Genomic DNA, 23,596 nt, shown 5'->3' with positions numbered 1-23,596 from the left:
TGTGGTTATGGACCTTTTAGATTATATAGGAGGATTGACTTGCTTGTGCACCTTGAGCCCACATTGTTAATTGGGAGGGTTTTAATACAGGAGCCTTTGGGTAACAGGGAATATGAAATTGGTGATATAGAGATAACCTAGTAAGGAATCTAGTTTTCTAATCGCTAGAAAAATAATCTATCTCTTGAAAAATTAAAATGCAATGTTTTCTGTTTCCTGCATTCTTTTCAAAATTCATTGGGATATCAAAAGCTAAATTTCCAGCTGTAAAATGTTTATATCAAATTGATCACTGAAAGCCCGCATTGCTGTCTGTCACTGCGACCGGGAATCTATTTCAAAACATGTCATAGCTTTTAAATTAAGCCTAGAGCTCACTAAATACCTTAGTGAATTTTCTTTTGGAACTTGTATTATGGAAAGTTCATTGACAACCTTTGTTGCAAAGCAGTAGGTGGCAGCAGATAGCTATGCTTTACAACATAGTTACTCTAACACTGGTCTTTATTCATTTCTATAGGGACTATAATGTTCACATAAACAAGATCCACATTGACACAACTAAACCTCAATGGCACAACTACTTTCTTTGTGGATTTAAAGGAATTCAGGTAAGTTTAACGCAATTATTTTTCTGTACAGGTTAACATAAAGCAAGTGCACTGGTAGAGGTGTCATCTATCGCATGGGATGTGAAAAGAAGACCACATATGTCCTCTCAGCCGGACGTAAACAATCCCTTGGCACTATTTTGAAGTAAAGCAGGAATGTCCTCCTTGTGTTTGGCCAACATTTATCCCTCAACTAGCATCACCAAAACAGACTATTTGTTCATTGTCATAATTCTGGATGAATTGAAGTTTGCAGAGGGTGGAAGTTGGGAGGCTGGTAGGAGAGCATTGGAATAGTCATGTTTATGGATGACAAAAGGTTTGAGGGTTTCAGCAATGCTAGGGTGGCAGGGTTAGTGCAAGTTAATGAGGTATGAGTCATTGGTGGGAGGAAGACTCAGCAAAAAGGAAGTTGTGGACCGTTTATATTTATCCACACGCATGCCGATGATGCCCAGCTTTACCTCACCGTCATCTCTCTTGATCCTTCTACTGTCTCTGAAGTGTCAAACTGCTTGTCTGACATCCAGTATTGGACGAACAGAAATTTCTTCTAAGGAAGGCTGCGGACCAAGTGCTGGAAAATGGGATTAGAATCGAGAGGTGCGATGGCTGGCACAGACATGATGGGCCAAAGGGCCTATTTTTGTGATGTAAAACTCTATGGCTATTCTATTGGCAAGAGAGAAGACACTGTTCTAAGCACAAGCTTTGTTCCTTTGGCACTCACTCCATTTCTCTCCCTGGCAACTGTCTTGAGTCGGAACCAGTCTGTTTGCAACCTACTGGTTGTATTTACAGATGGGCTTCCCAGCACACATCTGCAACATTACTACAGTCACTTTTTTTCACCTCCATATCCAACCCTTGTCTTAGCTCATCCTTTGCTGAAATGCTCATACATGCCTTTATTACCTCTAGACTTAACTATTTCAACAAAGGCTTCACCTCCCTCCCCAATTCTACTCATTCAAATTTGAAATAATTCAAAACTCTTCTTTGTGTCCTAGCTTGCATCAATCTCACCTATCTTTCCTATGCTCGCAGGACCCATACATTTGAAAGAGATTCAAACGTCTAGCTATTCGTTGAAAGAACAACAAGATTTCATGTTTTAAAACTTTCCTTTGCAACAAATGATTAAAATACTATTGCCGTAACATTATTTTCTTTTTTAAGGCAACCTTAAACTACAGAGAGTGACATTCCCCTCATCATCCACCACACTCTCCATGGAATTACAACCCACAGTTACTCCCAATGGGTTCCCATATCCTCATTCTGCCAGGTAGTATGGCTGGGACGGTAGCACAGTGGCTAGCACTGTTGCTTTACAGTGCCAGGGTCACAGGTTCGATTCCCGTCTTGGGTCACTGTCTGTGTGGAATCTGCACATTCTTCCTGTGTCTGCGTGGGTTTCCTCCGGGTGCTCTGGCCTCCACCCACAAGTCCCGAAAAGATGTGCTGTGAGGTAATTTGGACATTCTGAATTCTCCCTCCCTGTACCCGAACAGGTGCTGGAATGGGGCGACTCGGGGCTTTTCACAGTAACTTAATTGCAGTGTTAATGTAAGCCTATTTGTGACAATAAAGATTATTATCTAAGTGACTGTCTTCAGACTCTCTTAGTTTTTGGAGGGTTTCTTAAATCCATCACCAACAATAAGACTTGCTCCAATGATTCTTCCCTGTGGTCATGCCATAACCAATGTCCTGGAATCCTTAGATGGCTGCAGAATGCATTTCTTCAACTGAGAATCGTCACTCTCCCACGTCTGGCTGTGGCAGCTTGTAAAACCAAGCAGCCCTTTCTCTCAGCTGATCGCACACGACCTCTGCTATCTGTCTGTGATATTCATTGATTTGTAGGGAAGTCTATAACCCGATCTCAACAATGGCTTCCTGTGCCCTGTTCCCATGGCAATGTGAATTAATCTTGCATTCACATAGAAGTGCTAATTAGATATCTTTGATCCCAACTCCCTTTCATCCTAGAAGTAAATGGATAGTTTACAACACAACTGTTTACAGCTGACACCAACAACACCTTTCTGGGACTTTGGGAGACTGTGTCTACTTCTGGTAAACTCAGAGACTATTGTTATTGTCTCCAAGCATAAATATCTTACCTCTTTCTCAGTAAAACAATCTAAGCGTTCCTTTGATCTCTAACAATCACACCATCTAGACTTACTGTCAGGCAGACTGCAGAACATGTCACATGACCCTCTTCATTTACCCTAAATTTAATGATCCAGTTCCAAAACATCACAATCTTATAAACTTCATAACTATGCCACTTTGACAGAGTCATCCAGACTCGAAACGTTAGCTCCCTTCTCTCTCCTCAGACCTGCTGAGTTTGCAACTATACCACATTCATATTTACAAATCACCCTGAGGCTTTGCCCCATCCTATCTTGCTGATGTCCAGCATTAGAGCTCTCTCAGACCTCTGCTCATACAATTCTGCATTCTTGAGCATTCCCAATTATAAACGCTCCACCATTGATGGTTGTGCTTTTAGCTGCCACATTTTATACTCTGGAAATCTCTCCCTAAATCTCTCTGTCTCCCAACTTTAAGGCGCTTCATAAAACTTATTTCTTTGATCAGGCCTTTGGTTATCGAGGCCTAATATCTCCGTATGTGTATTAGTGTCAAATTTTGTTTGATGTTTTGCAAGGGTCTGTGTTGGAGCTGCTCTTATTTGGCATATGTACATAAATGGGCAGCACGGCAGCACAAGTGGATAGCACTGTGGCTTCACAGCGCCAGGGTCCCAGGTTCGATTTCCTGCTGGGTCACTGTCTGTGCGGAGTCTGCACGTTCTCCCCGTGTCTGCGTGGGTTTCATCCGGGTGTTCCGGTTTCCTCCCACAGTCCAAAGACGTGCAGGTCAGGTCGATTGACCATGATAAAATGCTCTAAGTGCCCAAAAAGGTTTGGAGGGCTTATTGGGTTACGGGGATAGGGTGGAAGTGAGAGCTTAAGTGGGTTGGTGCAGACTCGATGGGCCGAATGGCCTTCTGCACTGTATGTTCAAATGTTCTATGTTCTAAATGCCCTGGATCTGGCATTGAGAGAACAATATTGAAATTTGCTGAAAGCACCAAATTGGACGATATGATAAATCATCGCGTGGACTGTGGACGGCTGCAGGTAGACATAGAAAGGTCAAGCGAATGTGGAGAAAGATGGAAGACTGCGGTTCGTACAGAGAAAATTGAATTAATATATTTTGGAAGTAGATAGAACAGAAGGAAGAGTACCTCAAGTAGTAAAATTTTAAGTGGAGCAAGTAGGGACACAAGTAGGGACAGAGTGACCCACAGGTCAACAATGATGACAATTTAAGTAGGTACGGCAAACTAAATTTTGCGTTTCCAAGTAAGGGAGTAATGTTGATTTTACACATTGTCTGTTAGGATGAAATTGGAATATTGGGAGCTTTTTAAAAGAAACAATAGGTGCACCATAGTTTCATTATAAAAGTTTAGATTGGGTAAAAAGTGAGGTTGACTCCATTGGTCAGCATCAAAGGGCACTAATTTAAGATGAAAGTTAAAAGAAAGGTTAGGAAAATGCTGGGTGGCTGGTGGTGCAGTGGTTAGCACTGCCACCTCAGGCGCTGAGGAACGGGTTCGATCCTGGCCCTGGGTCGCTGTTTGAGTGGCGTTTGCACATTCACCCCCTGTCTGCGTGGGTCTCACCCCCATAACCTAAGGATGTGCAGGGTAGGTGGATTGGCCACTGCTAAATTGCCCCTTAATTGGAAACATTAAAACATTTTTTTAACAGGTTAGAAAAATGTCTTTTCATGGCTGGTAGTTAATGAAGTAAACGGTAAAGGGAAGTCCGATGAGTTCATAAGAAAGATGCTTATTCCAAACTAAATCTAGACAAGTGAGTATTTTGTGGTGTCTCGGCCAGGGGTGGGGGGCTGCCATTCCGTAGAGCAGGGACTCACTTTAGGTACCTAGGGGTGCAGGTTGCCTGGGAGTGGTGGGGGGGGGGGGGGGGGGGGGGGTGCGCTCCGCAGGTACAACATTTCTCGTTTGGTGGGGAGAGTGAAAGCTGATCTGGCAAGGTGGGATGGCCTCCCTCTGTCACTGGCGGGTCGGGTCAAGGCGGTTAAAATGAACGTGTTGCTGCTATTTCTGTTTATTTTTCAATGCCTGCTGATTTTCCTGCCAAATACTTTTTTCAGAGAGATTGAGGGAAGGATTACTTCGTTAATATGGGTAGGGAAGGTGACCAGAGTTAGAAAGGTGCTGCTACAGAGGGAAGGCAGGCAGGGGGTTTGGGTCTTCCGAACCTGATGTATTACTACTCGGCGGAGAATGTGGAGCTGGGTCAGAGGGGTTGATTCCCAGTGGGTCAGAATGGAGGAGAGTTTATGCAGGGGGTCGAGATTGAAAGCACTAGCAACAGTGCCGCTCCCGATGGCCCTGGGGAAATACTCCAGGAGTCCGGTAATAATAGCCTCATTGAGAATTTGGAGGCAGTTACGGCAACACTTCGGGTTGGTGGCAGGCTCAAGGGAAATGCCGGTTCGGGGGAAACACAGATTTGAGCCAGGGAAGTGGGATGGAAATTTTCGGAAATGGGGGGTATTAAGACACAGATTTGTTTCTTAGGGGTCGGTTTGCAGGATTGAAGGAGCTGGAAGTATGGGCTGAAGCAGGGGGAAATGTTTAGATACATGCAGATTCGAGATTTTGCCAGAAAGGAGATACAGAGTGTCCCGGTGGAGTCGGCCTCCACATTGCTGGAGGAGGGGCTGAAGACGGGGGGACTGGAGAAGGGGGTAGTAGCGGCGGTTTACGGAGCTATTTTGGAAGAAGAGAAGGCACCACTGAAAGGGATCAAAGCAAAGTGGGAGGAAGAGTTGTGAGAGGATATGGGGAGGGGTTCTGGTGTGAGGTGCTCCGGAGAGTGAATGCCTCCACCTCGTGCACGAGGTTGAGGCTGATACAGCTGAAGGTGGTATACAGAGCACACCTCACGAGGGCGAGGATGAGCCGATTCTTTGAAAGAGTAGAAGATGTGTGTGAACGTTGCGCGGGGAAGGGGGGGTCCCTGCTAATCACGTTCATATGTTTTGGTCCTGTCCGAAGCTAAAGGATTACTGGAAGGAGGTTTTTGGGGTAATTTCTAAAGTGGTGCATGTGAAACTGGACCCGGGTCCCCGGGAGGCCATATTCATGGTATCGGACCAGCCAGAGTTGGAAACTGGTGCAGATGTTGTAACCTTCGCCTCGTTGATCGCCCGAAGGCGGATCCTGATGGGTTGGAGAGCAACCTCTCCACCCTGTGCCCTGGCATGGCGGGGGGATCTGTTGGAATTCTTGACTCTTGAGAAGGTTAAGTTGAACTGAGGGGAAGGATGGAGGGGTTCTACAATTCATGGGCATTATTCATTATGCACTTTCAAGAACTGGATAACATCGAACATTAGTTGGGGCAGGGGGAAGGGGACTGTGTGTGTTAATGGTGACTATGGGTGATCCCTGATTCCTTTTTGTCATTTGTGTGAACATGTGGGCTAATGTTTGGGGTTTGGTGGGAGGATGAGATCGTTGTTATTGATGAGGGGATTGACATATTTGTTACTGATTATTGTCTATTGTTGGCCGGTGTAAATTTGGGAGAAAATGTGAAAAAGGAGGAGAATAAAAATATTTTAAAAAAAAGAAAGATGCTTATTCTGCACAGCGGCAGTATTTACACAGGACTCGATTACACATCTCGGGGTCCTCACTACAATAGCTGACCTGTTATACTGGTGCTGGTTAACTCACCGTTAGTACTCACAATAGCACTAGGGAACAATCATCCCCTGCTTGATGAGTCCCATGCTGGTTATAATAGTTGATTTGGAATTCTTTGCTGCAAATAATTGTTGGAGCAGGGTATTGGTATTTTGAAAAGGGAATTACGTAGTTGCATGAAATAGTTGTAAACAGGAAAGTGTGATTGGACTGAATGGTTTGTGAGGAGGAAATTGCCCGACAGGCCAAATGGTCTGTTTTTATTTGCTGTGATTCTGTGGAAATATGCTTATTAGCACCATTATGCCTTGAGCTACTCAGTTTGTTTATACTTCATTGTCTGATTAAATTCAGTAGTTATTTCCACAAACCTAATCAGTTCAGAATCCATGACCACTATATCTGTGATTCATGAATCACCTCATTATGGGGTTTTATTTGTTTTGAGACTGAACAAAAACATGTTTGTTATGGAGAAGAATGGAATAACTTCAATGTGCAGTGAAATGAGGAAATCACTGCAATGAAAAATAAACTTAAAACAATATATGTTGAATGAATCCATGACAGTTGCGAGTGCTGCAGGATTCTATAACATATTAAAGACCACTGAAAATCCCAGGGTTATGTTTTCCCATGTTTATCTTAAATTACTAACTTTCGGAGCGCAGCTCTTTTGAAACAACCCTGTTGGACTTTAACCTGGTGTTGTAAGACTTCTTACTGTGCCCACCCCAGTCCAACGCCGGCATCTCCCCATTATATCTTAAATTATTGTCATAATGGTTCAGGGAACCATAATGCTGTTTAACAGAATGATCAAAAGTTTGATTCCCTAATTTACTGAGTTGTATTTGTCTGGTGGAGGAAATATTTGCAAAAGATATCCTTGAGATTGTTTGGCATAATTAGGGTGGCACGGCGGCGCAGTGGTTAGCACTGCTGCATCACGGTGCCGAAGTCCCAGGTTCGATCCCAACCCCAGTTCACTGTCCGTGTGGAGTTTGCAAATTCTCCCCGTGTCTGCGTGGGTTTCGCCCTCACAACTCAAAAATGTGCAGGGTAGGTGGATTGGCCATGTGAAATTGCCCCTTAATTTGAAAAAACAAGATTGGGTACTCTAAATTTATAAAAAGAAAGAAAAGGAGGGTATAATTATTTAAAAACATGTTGACTTATGAAGAATGATGACTCGAGGCAAAACAGAGTGAAACCTGGGTTCTAGCCAAAACTTACTTTTTCGCAGTTTGGCCAATTGTGATATAAAATCTGTCGGCAGTGCTGCCGAGTGAACCACAAAACGTGACATTGTGAAAAATGCATGTCTCCTTGGTGCATTACGTTATCTGTAGATAGGAAATAAATAGATAAAAAGTAGTTATTGATTTGAATTAAACCAAAATATCAGACAGACATACATGGTGGGTGGAAAGGACAGCGTCCAGGGTCACGGCCTGAATGTTGGGAATTCATGGGAGGTATGGGATGGCATGGCATGGCACGGGGAGGATAGGAATGGCATTGGAAGAAGGGATATGATTGGGATCATATGAGAGGGATGAAATAAATGGGGCATGTATTGAATGAGATAATGGCATGGGAAGGGTAGAATAGCAGGAGGTGAGGATTTAAAGAAGTACTGTTGCAATAAAGATACTAATTTCACTGCAAATTAGTATGAGAATGTTTCTATCCCTTTAAAAAATGTACAAGACAATAAAACATTATCTTTTTACTAGAAACACATTTGCATGCAGCATCTTGTACATTTTTAGAACAAACTTCTGGATCGTAATATTAACATACGAACATAGGAATTAGGAGCAGAAGTAGACAATTCAGCCCTTCAAGCCTGCTCCGCCATTCAATCAGATCATGGCTGATCTCTTCCTGGTCTCAAATCCACCTCCCCACCTGTTGCACATATCCCTTTAACCTGTTTTATAAATCAGAAATGTATCTATCTCCTCCTTGAAACCATAAAAAAAACCCATTTTATTAGGGTATTTGTAGTTTTTATAATAATAACAGTAACAGTAACATAAACATGGTACATAAAACATTTCCATCCCTATCACGTTCTTCGCACCCCAATCAATGTTCCTTGAAACCATTTAATGACTCCGATCCCACCGCACTATGGGGCAGCGAGTTCCACAAATTCACCACCCTCTCCGAGAAGTAGTTTCTCCTCATCTCAGTTTTGAATTTACCACCTCTCACTTTATCTGCGACCTCTCGTTCTCGATTGCTCTACAAGGGGGTACATTTGGTCTACGTATACTTTATCAATCCCATTTAGTATTTTTATACATCTCAATCAGATCCCCTCTTATCCATTGAAACTCCAGAGAGTATAAGCCCATTCTCTTTGATCTCTCCTCGTATGTCAACCCTTTCATCCCCGGAATCAATCTGGTGAGCCTCCTCTGAACTGCATCCGTACCACCACATCCTGCCTCAAATAAGGAAATCAAAACTGGATGCAATACTCCAGATGTGGTCTCACCAACACCCTACACAATTGCAATAATACTTCTTTACTTTTATATTCCAGTCCTTTTGCAATAAATGCTAACATTCCATTTCCCATTTTAATTACATGCTGTACCTGCAAACTGACTTTCTGCGATTCATGAACAAGACACCGATCCTTCTGACCAGACTCATCTTGAATCTGTTTTCCATTAAGATAATAAGCCTTTCTATTTTTTTCAGCCAAAATGGATAACCTCTCACTTATCTACATTAAACTCCATCTGCCAAATTTTGGCTCAATCTCTTAGCCTATCTATATCCATCTGTAAAATCTTTTATCTCTTCTCTGCCTGCTTCCCCACCTATTTTAATCTAAATAGAGTACATCATAAATTTGTACCGATCTTTACGATCCTTATACAGAGTCATATGGATTCGAAATGCGAACTCGGTTTCTCTCTCCACTGATGCTGCTGAGTTTATCCAGCATTTTCTGTTCATACTTCAGATTTCCAGCATCTGCAGTATTTTGTTTTAATTTCTAATTATAATTGCTTCCAACTCTTATTTACTTAAAGAATTATGAGTTGCTAAAAAATAAGGTTTTAAAAATGCTGTATATTTCAAGTTTGTTAAAGTAAATCTTAGAAGCACAAGAATCCTGTGAAATTCAAAGAAAGACAAAATGCAAACCCTGACATTTAGCAGTCAATTCTGCACAATGATGACTTAATTCTACAGCATAGTTGTAAGGAGAGGCAATTATATTACATTCTGTTGACAAACTACATCAAGTTCTTTCCATCCATTTTTCATTTAGGAGTTGACTGTTCTAGTACTTGTAGTAAACCCCACCTGTGTAGCGCAATTGGAAGCATAAGCTAAATTGCAGCTACACACAAGTTGTTTAAATCTACCTTCCTGGATAAAACAGGGTTATTAGTTAGGCACATGGGTAAAGGGGTGCTGATGATCAGAATGGGTCCATGGGGATCATTCCCTAGGAAAGGCGGAGTCACATAATCTGCATGAAACCAGTAGTCAACTGAATGCAAAACAAACATTACTGTGTTGGCATTTGCAAAATTAATTTGTGAATCACCTAGTGCCACAGGACAGCAATGATGTGTCAAAGACCAATTAAGTGATTCATTCTCGGATTAAGTGGTGGCTTAGCAGATAATGGAGAGAGTCAAAGTGACCAAAATTCGGCAATAGATTTCCATGGGCATTTCCACTTAATCTGGAAGAAACTATTCAATCCTCTGTAATTTTTTCCAACAGCAGTTTGGAATTAAACAAATCCATTTGAAAATGAAGCATTTTAATATACTTTTTTCTTGGAACACTGGCAACAAATCGCTCTGCTCTGGATATTGTTGAGCTTGATGAGTGTTGCGTGGCCTCACCCATCCATGCCAGTGCTGAGTATTCCATCACGTTTCTCACTCGAGACTTATAGATGGCGGAGCGGGTTTGGAAGGGTCAAGATGAACGCTGGACTCGGCCAGCCGCAATCTTGATGTGGCTGGTCCAATTAAGTTTCTGATCAGTGATGACTCCCAAGGTGTTGATGGTGCACTTTGTGACAATGGTGGTGCTGAGGGAGTTTGAGGGGCAATAACTAGGGTGGCACAGTAGCAATGTGGGTAGCACTGTTGCTTCACAGTGCCAGGGCTCCAGGTTCGATTCCTGGCTTTGGTCACTGTCTGTGCAGAGTCTGCACGTTCTCCCAGTGTCTGCCGTTTCCTCCGGGTGCTCCGATTTCCTCCCACAAGCCCTGAAAGACGTGCTTGTTAGGTAAATTGGACACTGTTACCTGAACAGGTGCCGGAATGTGGTGACTAGGGGCTTTTCACAGTAGCTTCATTGCAGTGTTAATGTGGGCCTACTTGTGACAATAAAGATTATTTAAAAAACTAAGTTTTTTTTTCTCATTGGAGATGATCATGAATTGTGACGTGAAGAAGAGCTCAAACTAGTCAGCTCAGGCTGGGATATTATCCAGAGCCCTGTATAGGTTATTATCAGTTGCTTTATTATTGGAGTTGCGAATGGGTGTTAAACACTGCGGAATCATCAAATTGCCCACCATCGGAAAGTCACTGAACAAACCGCTCTCTCTGTCTGGATAGAATTTTTTGTAATAAATAATCTGGGAACACAAACAGCGAACATGTTCCAGCACAATTCTGGATTGTCCTAAAAAGATATCCACTTCAGTTCTATAAATGGCAGAGCCAGGAAACCCAATGATAAATTAAGCAGTTCAGTAACCGAATACTTGTCTTATCCTTGGGGAGCTGAAAATATTGCAAGGCCTCAGACTTTCTAAATAAAAGTGGGAGAACAACCAGCCCGGCTCCTCAGAACTGGTCATAAGGGACACAATAACAGTCACATTGAGTCTGCCGAAGCTAACAGAGGTGCTCACACATTTGCTGAGGGAACTAAAAGCACTTTCTGATACCACAAACCTTAAGAGTGTGGAAGATGTGAAAGAAGAAAAAGGGTTGGGAAGTTGAACAAAGGACTGCCAACACACCCATCTTTCAAAAAACCCTCGCTTTGTACTGAGGGAAATTGGAAGCAATCAAACTCAACGTCGCCATGGCTGATCAAATTTCCAAGAAGAACTCCATGCTAAGCCTTAAATATATATTATCCTTTCTGTTTTTTTGACAATTCCATTGAATTGTGAAAGTCATTCATGTTCTGTATTTCTTCCTTGGATCTCCTCAGAGTGGCTAGATGTCAGTTGCTAGACAGAGTTGAATTCCTTTGTCAAATTTGAAAACTTGTATGCATTGGAAGGGTGGTACATTGAGAGTTTGAGGACTGTGTCAAACTTGCAAATTGCCAGTTAAAATGTTCCTTTAAATTTGCCTTGGTACCTTAATTTTTCTATGTTGGGAGGATATAGTTACAATGCGTTTGACCTATGTCGGGGAGGGAGCCCAAAGGATGTTAATGAATAATGCGTGGGAAAGAGAGACTCCGAGAAATACAATTGTACTGATTGTTGATATCACCAAAAACTAGTGCCCTGCCAGATGAAGACCACCATTTATAATGAGGACCGAAATGGTTGATTGGGTCCTTAGATTTCCATATGCTGCAGCAATCATTTCGTGCAAGTTTTTAATGTTGTTCAACATGATCTGGTCTTGGGTGTTTTTCAGTGTCATTATTGAACCAACTGCAAATTTAAGACCTGTATGGGATGGGTCTGCCGGAATTACACCCACCGCTGAGGGAAGCAATCCCCCCCTCTTTAGTGACTGCTTAGCTGTGATTAGGATTTCATAATGGGGGAAATTGCAGAGTAAACCTCAAGCTTCTCGCTCAGCTCCCATAGTGCAGAATATCAACACGTTGTGCTGGGGGCAACATAATGCAAGTTTTTACAATACAATGACAGATCCCAGAAGTAATTTTGAAATGTTACAGACTAAAATAAGAAATTTAAACAAAAGAGTGTTAGGGGTTCCAAGGGTATAGCCTGTTTATATTAATTTTAATTTCCAACTCCATTGGGATGTGAGTAAAGCAATACTTGGCAGACTTAATTTTGTTCTGAAACCAAAGCGCTTTGTGAAACATCGCGTGATAGCTTTATAAGCTATATTCGTGCAAGAGGCGAACCCTGTGGATCAGCCCTGCTTAGACATATTACTCAAACTTTTATTTTTCATATGGGTTTGGCTGCATTTGTAGGACAAAACAACTGGCATCTATGTTTTAGGTCTTAATTTGCTTAATAGTGCTGGCAAGGTATTTGCAAACATAACACTAATTTTTATAGCAAAAATATTGCTTTCATTCAGATGCACTTTTTACTAAGTAATTTAAAACTTTATATTTGTTTTGCTGTGGTAAAGTTCTGTAAAATACACCCGTTCACTTTCTACTTAAAATATCAAGCATTTCTTTTTTTTAAACCTGTTTTTGCCAAAAAGAACTAGTTCGAAGGGAATTTGTGTGCGTATGTGTGTTGGCGAAGGGCAACATTTTTGGTCACTGGAGGCATTTCCATATTATTATTTGTGCAACTGTCCTTTCCTGAGCAATGGATCTTGAGACTTAAATACCCGCTTTACCCTAGAGTAAAATATATTGCTTATAATTGGATTTTCTTCCTCAAATACTGCCAGATCCAACCAGTTTAAGGAGGTTAGCTGAGTTCTGGGAAAAGCTCTGTCACGGAATCAGTGAAGGTGAAAAGTATAAAGTACAGTATTTTGGGTAGCCTGACTACATTGTGGAAAAATAGAAGCTGTTGGAAGAATAGCTATATTTATTTGTACATCAACTAGGAAGTTTTAATACTTCCTAAATGCTAATTCCTAAAGACAGAAGAGGCCATTGCCTCCCCTGCAACAATTTAGACTTTTCTCAGTAAAGTTCAGCAAGTACATTTGTAGATTTTTAACCTGAGGAAAAATGTCTGGGAGAATATGCACACAGTGGAACTATTTTCGAAGACTCTACAGACCATTCTATCCAAGTTGAGCTGTTTGATTTTTTTGGTAGTAACCTCAGAAAATATTTTGGGCGCAGAGTCCGTTCTGGGATGGATTAGCGGGTCATTCCCGGCGCTTCTAGCGCTGAGAACAATCCCGCTATCAAACAGCAATTTTTTGTGCCCCAACAGGGAATGCCCTCCTGAGGCCGCACTCAGCATAATTTCCCGGCCCGGGCAAATGCCAGCCTGACACTTTGGCACTGCCAGTCTGGCACCCAGACAGTGCTGTTGCCAGCTGACAGTGCCCCTGACAGCTTGGCAGCACCACTTGGACACCCTGGCAGTACCAGACTGGCATCCAGGTGGCACTACCAGAGTGCCACTGTCAGGGTGCCAGTCTGGTATTGCCTGGGTGGCACTAGCAGTGCCAGGGTGCCACCCTGTCCAGAAGCTGACCACCCGGGGACCTCCAATCGCCTGGGAGACCCCGGCAGGTATCGTTCTGCCTGGTTCCCGTTTGTGGGGACCAGTACTGAATGGCACCCAGCTGGGGTCTTCTCAGCGAGACCAATAGATGCCAGGTGGGTGTTAAATACAGCATGAGCACAGCTAAGTGGGTTCCTAAGTTCACTTAGCTGTGCAAGACTGGGTCATGCTCATTAGAGGCAGGACTCAGATCGTGAGATTTGGTGAGAATCCCGGGGGAGGCCTCTCCTGGAATCTACCGGCTGCATCCCATCCCAGCTCCGGTGGGAAGCAGCTGGTAGATCGTGTCCTTTGTCTCTTCAGATCTTATTAAAACCTTTAACTTCTTGCCATTCTTGACATAGCTCATAGAATTTACAGTGCAGAAGGAGGCCATTCGCCCCATCAAGTCTGCACCGGCTCTTGGAAAAAGCACCCTACCCAAGGTCAACACCTCCACCCTATCCCCATAACCCAGTAACCCCATCCAACACTAAGAGCAACTTTGGACACTACGGGCAATTTATCATGGCCAATCCACCTAACCTGCACATCTTTGGACTGTGGGAGGAAACTGGAGCACCCGGAGGAAACCAACGCACACACTGGGAGGATGTGCAGACTCCGCACAGACAGTGACCCAAGCCGGAATCGAACCTGGGACCCTGGAGCTGTGAAGCAATTGTGCTATCCACAATGCTACCGTGCTGTCCCTAACCATGCAGAGGTAAACTGGGGAAGGGTTCATAATTTCCCCCAGAATGAAATCCCAAGGTCAACACCTCCACCCTATCTATAGATGTTATGATCCCTTGGAGACCACTAATGTTGAAAAATAAATTTGAACTTCCAGTTAACAGCCAAAAAGGATGACTCAAGATTTTATGTATTAAGGTTTTTACTGTAACTAAACATTATTTTTCTAGGTAACTTAACTGCTAAAACGAACACAGCTCTTTTATAACTATCACAAATCACAGTCCCTGTAGCAATCGTTCACACTCGATTCCAACATCCATGCGTTCACTTTTTCCCATTTCACTACGTGGTAACTTTAAGTCACCATCTCCAGGCGCTTCCTCAGTTTTTGGAGATTTTTGCAATTGCTCTACCAGCAGTTAAGCCCATTCCAATGATTCTTTTTCGGGTCATGGCAGACTGAATCTCTAGGATTCCCTAGATGGCTACGGAATACATCTCTTTGACTAAAGACCATCTTCCTTCCGCAACCAGATTTGGTAACTCGCAAAGAATCTGCAGCCTCTTTTTGCTGACTGTGCCGTTCTTTTTCCATCTTTTCTCTTCTGCCCAAAAACCTGGAGCTAATAAGTCTGTTTACTATTAGCACAGCTGCCCTTGACCTTTTGTTCTCAAGTGTGAGAACTTCATACCTTGGTCAGCAAGTCCCTTGACTTAATTACCTAGGTTTGGTATCCGACAGAATAGTCAGATGACCCCCTTAATTTTAACCTATGTTTAAAGGAACAATTTGAAACATAATCTTATAAATCTCATAATTAAAGATAAAGATGGAGGCGGCGCAGTGGGTTAGCCCTGCCGCCTTGAGGTCTGGCGTCTACTTGAGTTACAGCTGCATCCAGTTGCAGCCTGTGTTATCTCACGGCACCGAGGTCCCAGGTTCGATCCCGGCTCTGGGTCACTGCCCGTGTGGAGTTTGCACATTCTCCCCGCGTCTGCGTGGGTTTCGCCCCTACAACCTGTCATGATATGTAGACATGCACATAATGACAGGCAGCAAATGAGCACCGGGAACAGGACATAACCAATCAGCAGTGTAGCCACCCGAGTTGGCCACTTCCCGACTTAAAATGGAGAACCACAAAGGCTGAAGGGAAATTCAGCCAACACAGGTAAAGACTAGCAAATACAGAAATCATGTGTATTAAGACCTGTAAGGAACCAGACAGCACTGAAACCAGCAGCCATCTGCATAGTAATCTAGCAGCCATCTACATATTAATGAGCGATCCCCGGGAACAATCAAAACATTTTAAGGTAAACAAAGCCAAGCCAGACTCCTTGGCGCCAGCAGGAGCCAACACAAAAGAGGTTAACGGACAGTCAAAGACTGCCCAACGATCAGGGAACCGTTCCACCATTGGAGAAATCGAACCAAGTGATTGGAACAAAGTCCAATCACTTGAAACCAGGTACGGCGTCCGCCCCGAAAGGCGGGAAGCCCCTGGGGACTATAAAGCAAAGTCCCCAAGTTCAAATCGTCCTTCTTGGCAGGGTCACTCAGCAGCGAATCAACCCTTGAGAATGAACTGCCCAAGCTGCCTCCAAGCAAGTAAGTCTCAAGTCAACGTTCGCTATGAGATAGGCGCTCCTAGCTACCAGTCCATGCCAGCTTTTGAATCCCGTAGACTCCGGACCTGAACGAAAGGCCATTTGTTCCCCTGACCTGGTGGGCCAGTCCAAAGCTAAGTATAGGCCTGTTAGTTATAGAGATAGTAGAATTTATGCATGAGTAGCGATTGACTGTGTATAATAAATATGTTTTGATTTGAATCTTACTAATTGGTGTGTTGAGTTATTGATCATTACTGGAACTTGAACCTCGTGGCGGTATCATAAAGATACCTGGCGACTCTAGAGCAAAGGTTATAAAACAGAGCCAATTGAACCAACCAAAAGTTAGCAACAGCAGGCAAAACACTTGGGGTGGGGGTGGGGGTGGGTGGGGGGGGGGGGGGGTCCACTATAAAAAGCACGAGGCAAAGGGCTAAATCGCTGGCTTTGAAAGCAGACGAAGGCAGGCCAGCAGCATGGTTCAATTCCTGTACCAGCCTCCCCGAACAGACGCCGGAATGTGGCGACTAGGGGCTTTTCACAGTAACTTCATTTGAAGCCTACTTTTGACAATAAGCGATTTTCATTTCATTTCAAACGCAAGAAAATAATAAGGAGAGCAGAGGGGGCCGTGAAAAAGCACTGGCAGGTAAGATTAGGGAGAATCTTACCAATATATTCTATAAGTGTATTAAGGGGAAGTGGAAAAGTAGGGCCCATTAGGGACAATCTATGCGTGGAGCCGGAGGACTTTGGTAAGGTGTTAAACGAGTACTTCACATCTGTCTTTGCTCGACGGAGGGAGAATGTAGGTACAGAATTCAAGGAGAGGGACTGTTAGTTCTTGAAAAATGCGATATAGGGAGTGAGGAGGCATTGGAGGCTTTGGTTGTCTTAAAAGTGGACAAATCCCCAGGTCCAGATGTGTTGTATCCCAGGCTGCTGTGGGAGGCAAGGGAGGAAAATACAGGGGCTCTGACCCAAATTTTTAATTCCTCTATGGCCACAGAGAAGGTGCCAGAGGGCAGCTAATGTAGTTCCATTTTCAATAAAGGTGGTAGAGATAAACCAGGGAATTACAGACCAGTGAGTCTCACATCAGTGGTAGGGAAACTATTGGAGAAAATTCTGAAGGAGAGAATTAGTCTCCACTTGGTATGGTCCGCAGAATGGGGACCAACGTTTGCGAAATTGAGGGCCATATTGGTAAGCGAACAAGTGTTGGCAGCCCTGGATTTTTACAAACCTTTAAAATGGCCATGGATGCCAGCAACCTGGGGGTGGGGGCAGCGCTGCTCCAGGGTAATGAGGCAGATGGGATACTTTTCGGAAAAACTAAGTCCGTGCCAAAGATGGTGCTCCTCCATTGCAAGGGAAGCCTTAGCATTTCTGTGAGCCCTTCAACCGTTTGAAGTGTATGCCTGCCATGACAATAATCTAAGTTCAGTCTATATGTAGAAAAATGTAAAACTTGGAACGCAAGATTTTGCTGTTGGAGTTTATTGTTGCAACCTTTCGATGTTAAAATAATTGATATTCCTGGAAAGCACTATTATTGTGGATGAATTGTTTAAATGTTGATAAGTAGTAGATATAAGAATTGGGCGGGAACTTGGGTAGTGGGAACGGAAGGATGAATGGCTGTATGTTTTGTGTCACGTAGAATCGTAAAATCACTACAGTGCAGAAGGAGGCCATCGGCCCATCAAGTCTGCACCAACCCTCTGAAAATATACCTTGCCTTGGATCAGGCCCTCACCCTATCCTCTTAACCCAGTAACCCCACCTAACCTAACCTTTTGGACACTAAGGGACAATTTATCATGGCCAATCCACCTAACCTGCACATCTTTGGACTGTGGGAGGAAACCGGAGCACCCGGAGTAAACCCACGTAGACACTAGGAGAAAGTGCAAACCTTACACAGTCACCGGAGGCCGGAATTGAATCCGGGTGCCTGGAGCTGTGAGGCAGTAGTGCTAACCACTGTGCCGCCCATGTACCTTGGTATGTTGCAGTGATGCTTCATCCCTCTAAGGGGAATGGTATGTTCGAGGCTTTCCTTTTGATTTCCCTTTATTTCAATTTCTTTGGTGTTATTTAATTATTTTTGGTCCATGGACTCATAATCAGAATGCGCCTTTAAGCAGTGAACTGTCTGTGATTGGTGCCTGTGGGATGCATCTGGGAGGGATGGTCAGAAATGATTAGACCTTGTGAGGAGAAGGGACTCTCTTTGCTGAAATAGAGGATTGCTTTATTGTTCTAAAACTAGAGTACCTGGCGCACCTTTACTATCCTGTTTAAATGATCTTGAATTTCAAAGAAAATAGACAGCCTTGCCAGAGAAAACCATATCAAGCTTGGAGGAAGAAGCATGGAACTGAATAATAATCTTTATTGGTGTCACAAGTAGGCTTACATTAACACTTGGCGCCTGTTCGGTTACACTGAGGGAGAATTCAGAATGTCCAATTCACCTAAAGCATGAGCTTCTGAAAGATTCTAATTGGAAATCATCCTGGTGCATAGGAGATCCTCTGGGCTGGATTCTCCGCCAACGGGATTCTCCGTTTTGCCGGTGCCCGGGAGTTTCCCAACGGTGTGGGGCTGCCTCACGATGGGAAATCCCATTGACCAGCCGGCGTAACAGAGAATCCCGCCGGCGGGTTGGGCCAGAAAAGTGGCGCGGTGGAGAATCCAGCCCCCTGTCTTTATATTTTGATACAAATTTAGAGAACCCAATTTTTTTTTCCCATTAAGGGGCAATTTAGCGTGGCCAATTAGCACATCTTTGGGTTGTCTGGGTGAGACACGCGCAGAAACGAGGAAAATGTGCAAACTATTATCAGACTATTTGGAAGGACAGAGTGGATGGTAAAGGAGGTAGTGTAGCTCTGTTATTTAAGGATGACATCCGGGAAATAGTAAGGGATGACATCGGTGCGATGGAGGATAAGGTTGAATCCATTTGTGTGGAAATCAGGAATAGTAAGGCGAAAAAGTCACTGATCGGAATAGTCTATAGGCCACCAAATAGTAACATTATGGTGGGGCAGGCAATAAACAAAGAAATAACTGACGCATGTAGAAATGGTACAGCAGTTATCATGTGGGATTTTAATCTACATGTTGATTGGTTTAACCAGGTCGGTCAAGGCAGCCTTGAGGAGGAGTTTATAGAATGTATCCGCGATAGTTTCCTTGAACAGTATGTAATGGAACCTACGAGGGAACAAGTGGTCCTAGATCTGGTCCTGTGTAATGAGACCGGATTGATTAATGATCTTATAGTTAGGGATCCTCTCGGAAGGAGCGATCATAATATGGTGGAATTTAAAATACAGATGGAGGGTGAGAAGGTAAAATCAAACACTAGTGTTTTGCGCATAAACAAAGGAGATTACAATGGGATGAGAGATGAGCTAGCTAAGGTAGACTGGGAGCAAAGACTTTATGGTGAAACAGTGGAGAACCTTCCAAGCGATTTTTCACGGTGCTCAGCAAAGGTTTATACCAACAAAAAGGAAGGATGGTAGAAAGAGGGAAAATCGGCCGTGGATATCTAAGGAAATAAGGGAGAGTATCAAATTGAAGGAAAAAGCATACAAAGTGGCAAAGATTAATGGGAGACTAGAGGACTGGGAAATCTTTAGGGGGCAACAGAAAGCTACTAAAAAAGCTACAAAGAAGTGCAAGATAGATTATGAGTAAACTTGCTCAGAATTTAAAAATAGACAGTAAAAGTTTCTACAAATATATAAAACAAAAAAGAATGGCTAAGGTAAATATTGGTTCTTTAGAGGATGAGAAGGGAGATTTAATAATGGGAGATGAGGAAATGGCTGAGGAACTGAACAGGTTTTTTGGGTCGGTCTTCACAGTGGAAGACACAAATAACATGCCAGTGACTGATGGAAATGAGGCTATGACAGCTGAGGACCTTGAGATGATTGTTATCACTAAGGAAGTAGTGATGGGCAAGCTAATGGGGTTAAAGGTAGACAAGTCTCCTGGCCCTAATGGAATGCATCCCAGAGTGCTAAAAGAGATGGCTAGGAAAATTGCAAATGCACTAGTGATAATTTACCAAAATTCACTAGACTCTGGGGTGGTCCTGGTGGATTGGAAATTAGCAAACGTGACACCACTGTTTAAAAAAGGAGATAGGTAGAAAGCGGGTAATTATAGGCCAGTTAGCTTGACTTCAGTAGTAGGGAAGATGCTGGAATCTATCATCAAGGAAGAAATAGCGAGGCATCTGGATGGAAATTGTCCCATTGGACAGACGCAGCATGGGTTCATAAAGGACAGGTCGTGCCTAACTAATTTAGTGGAATTTTTTGAGGGCATTACCAGTGCGGTAGATGATGGGGAGCCAATGGATGTGGTATATCTGGATTTCCAGAAAGCTTTTGACAAGGTGCCACACAAAAGATTGCTGCATAAGATAGAAGATGCATGGCATTAAGGGTAAAGTAGTAGCATGGATAGAGGATTGGTTAATTAATAGAAAGCAAAGAGTGGGGATTAATGGGTGTTTCTCTGGTTGGCAATCAGTAGCTAGTGGTGTCCCTCAGGGATCAGTGTTGGGCCCACAATTGTTCACAATTTACATAGTTGATTTGGAGTTGGGGACCAAGTGCAATGTGTCCAAGTTTACAGACGACACTAAGATTAGTGGTAAAGCAAAAATTGCAGAGGATACCGGAAGTCTGCAGAGGGATTTGGATAGGTTGAGTGAATGGGCTAGGGTCTGGCAGATGGAATACAATGTTGACAAATGTGAGGTTATCCATTTTGGTAGGAATAACAGTAAAAGGGATTATTATTTAAATGATAAAATATTAAAACATGCCGCTGTGCAGAGAGACCTGGGTGTGCTAGTGCAGGAGTCTCAAAAAGTTGGTTTACAGGTGCAACAGGTGATTAAGAAGGCAAATGGAATTTTGTCCTTCATTGCTAGAGGGATGGAGTTTAAGACTAGGCTGATTATGCTGCAATTGTATAAGGTGTTAGTGAGGCCACACCTGGAGTATTGTGTTCAGTTTTGGGCTCCTTACCTGAGAAAGGACATATTGGCACTGGAGGGAGTGCAGAGGAGATTCACTAGGTTGATCCCAGAGTGAAGGGATTAGATTATGACGAGAGGTTGAGTAGACTGGGACTGTACTCATTGGAATTTAGAAGGATGCGGGGGGATTTTGTAGAAACGTATAAAATTATGAAGGGAATAGATAGGATACATGCGGGCAAGTTGTTTCCACTGGCTGGCGAAAGCAGAACTAGGGGGCATAGCCTCAAAATAAGGGTAAGTAGATTTACGACTGAGCTTAGGAGGAACCTCTTCACCCAAAGGTTTGTGAATATATGGAATTCCTTGCTCAGTGAAGCAGTTGAGGCTCCTTCATTAAATGTTTTTAAGATAAAGATAGATAGTTTTTTGAAGAATAAAGGGATTAAGGGTTCGGGCCGGAAAGTGGAGCTGAGTCCAAAAAAATCAGCCATGATCTCATTGATTGGCGGAGCGGGCTGGTTGGCCTACTCTTGCTCCTAGTTCTTATGTTCTATCCTTATATTTTATAATTTTTTCTTCCCCCTCCACCACCTTTTCCTTCTGTGTGTGTGTGTATAGAGTGGGGTGAGTTGGAAAGGTGGGGTTGGGTAAGCGATACTAGGTAGTCAGTTCGATTTTTGTCAGTTTAATTATATTACTGTTAAACAATGGGTTATTTCTGTTTAAAAGTTACAAACCTGGTGACTGAAGTTTATTACAAACCTGGTGACTGAAGTTTATTGGGTTCAGCCAAGGTCCTCTGGTATTTCAAAACAACCTCTAATTTCACTTGTGTTGTGACTCCAGGTCAAGTGGGGGTGGAATTGACCGCGCACTAGCCCAGGGGACTGTGACAATGCGCTGACTGTAATTTTAAATTTGTGATATGTATTGTAGATTGCAGAGTATACATTGACCCAACATTTAAGTTGATCCCATTTTTTCGCTGCCAAAATCATGTTTCGGTCTGTACTCAGCGTATAGGTTTGGTGGCACAGCAGTTAGCACTGCTGCCTCACAGTGCCAGGGACCCGGGTTTGATTCGGGCCTTGGGTGACTGTCTGTGTGGAGATTGCACGTTCTCCCCGTATCTGCCTGGGTTTCATCCGGGTGCTCCGGTTTCCTCCCACAGTCCAAAGATGTGCCGGTTAGGTGAATTGGCCATACTAAATTTTCCCTTGGTGACCAAATGTCAGGTGGAGTTATGGGGATAGAGTGAGGGGCGTGGACCTAGGTAGGGTGCTCTTTCAGAGGGTTGCTGCAGACTAGATGGGCCGTATAGCCTCATTCTGTACTGTAGGATTTCTATGATTGTATTCCAAGTTGACCTTTTTTGCTAAGAAATGCTCCACATATTAGGAGTTGGACTCAATTTCTTATCTCCGAATGGCATGTTTTACTCGCCCTATAAGGCAGCAGATGGGATCAAGAAGGTAATGTGGGCTTTGTTGCTAAGAAGATGCGCAGGCGTTTAAAGGACACCCATACAGGTCTGACTGCACATGCCAAACAACGAACAAAAAGAATGGAGCACAAAGCTGGAGGCAAGCAAAAAATCGTTACCCTTTGTGAATTTGTTGAATAACTTTCGTATAGCAAGGGAATTTTGTGTTAGTGAAAACTGGCATGAGAATGGAATCAATACTGACGAAAGGTACCCAAACTAATGTGCCATGAGAAGAGAGACCAGCCATTGACCAGATCTTGAGAAGTAAGTATTGGAATGGGTCCTTGAAAATCGTGAGAATGGTTACATCGTCACCAGAAATGCAAAGCATATACATGTACTTAAGTGGGCCAAAGCAAACTGTGATTCCAGGGAAGATTTCTGAGCAACAGCTAGTTGGTGTCGCAGCTTTATGGAACAGAGATGCCTAATGTTTGTGGCAGAAGACCAAAATTGTTCAGAGCCTACTAAAGGACGTTGATTCCAAAATTACCTGTTTCCAGCAATTCAACATCAGACAGCGGCAAAGGTACCCATTATGTTACAGCCGTGAATTTCAATATGCCCAGCAATCAAACTGGAGTGGAATGGTTCAAAAACAGTTCGAGTGAAAACCACAGGACAGGAGAAGACACGGGTTTCCATGGATGTAGCCTGCATGGCTGACAGATCGAAATTAAAGCCCCTGGTAAATTTTCAAAACTAAAACCATACTGAAAGTTCTCTGTAGAGGATGTCCATGATGGCGTTTGGATGGATGAGGATGGCGTGAAGTTGTGGAAAGATAATGTGTGAGGGTAGCATGGTGGTTAGCACTATGGCTTCACAGCACCAGGGTCCCAGGTTCGATTCCCGCTTGGGCCACTCTGTGCGGAGTCTGCATGTTCTCTCCGTGTCTGCGTGTGTTTCTTCCGGGTGCTCCGGTTTCCTCCCACAGGTTAGGTGGATTGGCCATGCTAAAATTGTCCTTGGCTAGATGGGGTTGCGG

At 43.4% G+C, this 23,596-nt stretch overlaps 1 protein-coding gene across 3 annotated transcripts in view; it reads left to right on the top strand.

Annotated features, from left to right (window-relative positions):
* Positions 1 to 23,596, top strand: part of galk2 (galactokinase 2) — a 206,237-nt gene that overhangs the window by 33,877 nt on the left and 148,764 nt on the right. For all 3 annotated transcript variants that reach the window (XM_072470681.1, XM_072470683.1, XM_072470682.1), the window contains one exon: positions 521 to 611. In XM_072470681.1, coding sequence (XP_072326782.1) covers positions 521 to 611 — 91 coding nt within the window. The remainder of the gene's footprint in view (positions 1 to 520; positions 612 to 23,596) is intronic.

Source organism: Scyliorhinus torazame, chromosome 12, assembly GCF_047496885.1.
Source record: "Scyliorhinus torazame isolate Kashiwa2021f chromosome 12, sScyTor2.1, whole genome shotgun sequence".
In the NCBI taxonomy this organism is placed as follows: domain Eukaryota; kingdom Metazoa; phylum Chordata; class Chondrichthyes; order Carcharhiniformes; family Scyliorhinidae; genus Scyliorhinus; species Scyliorhinus torazame.
The sequence above is the reverse complement of the archived record's forward strand: the minus strand, read 5'-3'. Positions and strand labels throughout refer to the sequence as shown.